Source organism: Octopus bimaculoides, chromosome 10 (genome assembly GCF_001194135.2).
Source record: "Octopus bimaculoides isolate UCB-OBI-ISO-001 chromosome 10, ASM119413v2, whole genome shotgun sequence".
NCBI classification, from domain to species: domain Eukaryota; kingdom Metazoa; phylum Mollusca; class Cephalopoda; order Octopoda; family Octopodidae; genus Octopus; species Octopus bimaculoides.
The window spans coordinates 54618927-54623388 of record NC_068990.1 but is presented as its reverse complement, the minus strand read 5'-3'; the positions used below and the strand labels follow the sequence as shown (position 1 = coordinate 54623388).

The following is a 4462-nucleotide window of genomic DNA, read 5'->3' as shown; positions in this document are numbered from 1 at the left end:
AACGGCCCACGAATGATCTGGAGTTTCTCTGGAGACAAACGGCGAAGTCGGGAAAAAAACCTAGAGGTCCCTTGGTCGTGACTGTTGGTAGGAGTTACCCGAAGCAGCCACGAAGAAAGAAGGGCTCACAACAGGGACAGAAGAATCCTTTCCAGAGACGGAGAGTGATGTTGTGTCATCAATGAATCGGCGTCCTCTAATGTCCACAATGAGTGAATAGTGGTGTAAGAAATCAGCACCAAGAATGGGACAGGGCAGGTCCGCAATAGCGAAGATCCACTTGAAATCCCTACAGAGTGATAAATCCAGGGTAAGAGAGATTTGTCCGTAGGTTTTGATGTCGGAGTGATTCACTGCGTAGAGAGAAATGTAGGAAAGACCAGGATTGGTGGACGTAAACCTTCGAGTCCAGACACTTAAGCTGGCACCCGTGTCCAACATAAAGGACTTTGAAGAATTGGCGTCTCTGATAAAAAAGGCATGGTAAGGTGAATCGATGGGGGAGACAACTGACATGCCCAGTGCCTCCCTGTCTAGTTTCCCCGTGAAGAATAAGAGCAGGGCTGTGTACGCGTGTCAGCCTGGTCCTTGAATTTCCTGTGGTACCAGCAGATTGATGGGGCAGGAAATGCACGTGCACCCGAGAAGGAGCGGTACCTGGTCCTCGCTGCAGAATGATCCCTAGAAGACGAACGGTTCCTGCACATGTGTGAAACTTGACGGGTCAGTTCTCTAATGGCCCGTAAGATTTCGGAGGATTGTATGTCGTCCAAAGCAGAAGTAGTACAATCTCGAGAGGAAGACGAAGAAGTGACAACATTATCTGCGGATGATGGTGCACCAGAAAATTCCATAATCCTGTCTGCGGAGGCGGCGAGTTGTTCAAGGGCCGTATGTTCCATCATAGGAGATAAAATCGAGTGGACATTAGAAGGAATCCTCGAGAAAAATAATTGTTTGACAAATGCCTGTCCCCTCATATGAGCTATCGGACAACTCTCGGATTCGTCGCAAAAACTGGGGGTTCGGTCCTCGAGATGCTTATCCTGCAAGAGTGTGCGAAATTTACTCTCAACTGAAGGAGAGTTACGCCGGAGAACCTCAGCTTTGACGGTTTCGTATGTCATGTCCGATGGAGTTTCTGTTATCATAACTCGCACTGAAATTGCGAGAGGAGAAGGAATGCCTGTAAGAGCGATGTGTAGTTTGCTCTGGACCGAATGAATATTAGAAGAAATGAAGCCACATCTTAGCATCTCCATGATATTGAGGCAAAGGAAAATGACTCATCTTGGACGATAATAGGAAAACAGAACGTCACGAAGAACAAGCTGGCTGGAAGAAACGCCATTAGAAATAGCAGTCAAAACACCCTAGTTGAAAGAAGACACGACGAGCAGCGAACTAGGAATTTTATTATTATTATTTTTTTTGGGGGGGGGGGGAGCGTAGCAGAGGATGAAAATAGAAGTCTTTGCTAACGGATACAGAACAAAACATGGCTAACACGTGGATAATGCGGGTAGCTGAGAGAAAGAAACTCATGCCTGGCACGTAGGAAAAATTTGTTATTGATGTGAATTCTGGAGGAAAAATTCTGGATAATTTATTTTTTCTTTTCTTTTTACAAGCAAGAAGAATATTCCCCTAGGATGCTATGTCTGCAAAGGACCAAGTTGTAAATTCGATTACAACCCGGAGGAAAATGATTTGCAGTTTCCCGCTTGAAATTGGCGCCAAACTTTTCTGCTGAAGAAGACAATATATCGATGAGAGACATCAGCGGTATGTACCTATATACGATGAGTGGTAGTCAGGTTGCGTAAACGAAGTCGCAAAGGAGGAAGAGGAATACGTATTCACAGGTCAGAATTCGTCCGGGGTTCACCATTTTAGAAGGAATTGTGGTGTGTGCTGCGTCGGGTTAACATTTTAGTTAGCTTAGTGGTCTGGAAAGTCGGGTGCGTTTTACACGTCGGAGTCACCATTTTAGATGGATGTTTGTATTCCATCTAATGTGACTCTACTCAGAAGGCTGTAATATCATTTGACAGGAACACGGTATAAAGAATATATAAAACAAGGCTGCGACTTCAAATACCTTTAATGTGGCCACACGTATATACACAATCTGGATGAAAATGGTTTGATGCGTGGTGGCTATGGTCTCCTGTGCGTTAGCTCCTATCTGCTACTGGCGTGTGGTGTGAGAGAGAAAGCCAGTTAGGTTACGTCTTCACAGTTTCGTGTCCTGATGCAGAAAGAGGAAGAGATGGGTCTCTGAACCTTAATGTTGTGTTATGTCCTCTATTATTCAACTGGTTTAACCCCGTCGTCAAGGGAGGTAACTGCACTACACATGTATGTGTGTGCGTGTGTGTGTGTGTGTGTGTGTGTGTGTGTGTGTGTGTGTGTGTGTGTGTGTGTGTGTGTGTGTGTGTGTGTGTGTGTGTGTGTGTGTGTATACAACTATATATTTACTTACATATGTAAATACATATATTGCTTAGAATAAAAATATATGCTAGTGACTAAAAGGGTAACAATAAATAAATTTTGATAATAGAATGGACGAAAACTTTCTTTGTTTTCGATTCATTATATGTTTATTGCTAAAAGTTGTATCGGACACCACTATTCACGGGGGAACAAGTAGAGCAGGAAAGTTCTTCTGTTTAGATATTTGATTGCGCAGGTTCTGTAATAGCTACGTGAAGATGAGAGCAAAATATATAATGACTGAGTGAGAGTGTGAGTGAGTGAATGAATGCGAGTGTCAACTAACAGAGTTTGGTGCGTGATCTCGTAAAAGCTAGGTCGTTTGTGTTGCAGACTTCATATTTGGCAGGTCTGGCTGTAGGCATCAGGTCTTATTGAATAGAGCTTTTCATGTACACATAAATATGTTCTGCTCTCTGGTCAAATGTCTATCCTGTTATCAGACCTTTCTGCTCTCTTTTAGCTGAGTTAGCTTAATTAAAGCTTGACTGATTAGGGTTAGGGTTAGGGTTAGGGTTGGCTTGACTGATTTGTAATGTACAACTTTGATTCCTTGGATATTTGCTGACATCATTCAATTAATTTGAAGTGTAGCTGTTGAATATCATTGGTTAGTTTTTTGTGCCTCCTATCATGTCTACAGGAGATATGAGTCCGAATCCCGCGAGCAGCCTTTGACTCAATCCAAAAGGGTTTTCCAACCCAATATTTACATGCTATCGTTTATGCCTTTATGTGTGCTTCAAAATCCACTATTCCAGAAAAGAATTATTTCAGATTTTCTCGAAAGTTCATAAAATTCTTATGGCGTCAACAGTACAGACAGACAGACAGACAGACAGACGTGTGTGTGTGTGTGTGTGTGTGTGTGTGTGTGTGTACGTGTGTGTGTGTGTGTGTGTGTGTGTGTGTGTGTGTGTGTGTGTGTACGTGTGTGTGTGTCTGCATTAATGCAAAATGCAAAAGATCCTTAAAAATAATGCAGTATTTCAGCAACGTCCTCGGGTGAAAGAAAGTCTTTGTTAAATAGTAAATTCTCGACGTAACGTTATAGGAACGAAAACCAAAATTTTAGAAAATTATGGAAGACAATAATAATAAAGTTTATATAAATCAATAGGAAGATTTTCTTATAAATGGAAGGGATTTTAGTAATATAATTAAAATTCACTAAATCCACTAGCAGCTAGAGCCTCGTTATAGTAGGGGGCTGGAGGAAAGGTTCGTGATCCTCTTGCTAACACCCTCCACCAGGTTTTTGAACACAATAGGTGGGTGTCAGGAGGTTGCGTTGATGTACGTTAGCCTCTCATTTGGCTTGTGGTACGGTCTGTATGTACCGGAGCCCAAGTCGAGCGTGGCGTCTAAGAAGTTTATGGTGGTGAGATTGGTCTCGGTGGTTCTTTTCTGTTCCATGGAGCCAAGTGTTGAAAACTATGCATAGCTTGGATGATACACCTAGATTTTCTTGGATTCCCGTCGCCTTTCAGCTGCCACACATGGATGGCTAGTGATGTAACGTATCTCATTTCCGGTATCCTGAAGGAGGACCTGTGGCTGGAGAGGCGTTGTTTGAATGTGTTACCTGAGCAACCGATGTATTTCCGTGGTCGGGTTTTGGCGGTACTGTGTGTACTGTGGTGTGGGCGTTGCTGATACCGCTGTTGTTGGTCCTGCCGCTGTTGGTGTTAGCATCATTGGAGGTAGCGAAGGTGTTGGTGCCGTCACTACTTATGTTGTTATTGTTATCGTCATCGTCGTTGATGGAGGTGCTGTCACTGTTGTTGACATTGAATAGCAAGGTCTTTCCTCCTCCATATTCTAGAGAGGCCACTCGCTAGAGGGGCCTTGAGCCAACAGGTTTTGAGATTTGATAATATGCCGTAAAGTTAAGCGCTCTATGAACGTAAAATCCTCGGTATTCGGATAAACTGGCCTTATCTAACTTTATATATATATATAT

The 4462-nt window shown here is 43.1% G+C and overlaps 1 protein-coding gene across 1 annotated transcript; it reads right to left on the bottom strand.

Moving 5' to 3' along the window:
• Positions 1–533: 533 nt before the first annotated feature.
• On the bottom strand, positions 534–1262 carry LOC106881234 (uncharacterized). Its single transcript, XM_014931544.1, has one exon. The coding sequence runs from the start codon at positions 1260–1262 to the stop codon at positions 534–536; it is 729 nt and encodes a 242-aa protein (XP_014787030.1).
• Between the last annotated feature and the right edge of the window lie 3200 nt (positions 1263–4462).

Bases quoted from the DNA above. Each gene is read 5' to 3' on its own strand.
- LOC106881234 (XM_014931544.1), bottom strand. From the start codon at position 1,262: ATGGAGATGCTAAGATGTGGCTTCATTTCTTCTAATATTCATTCGGTC.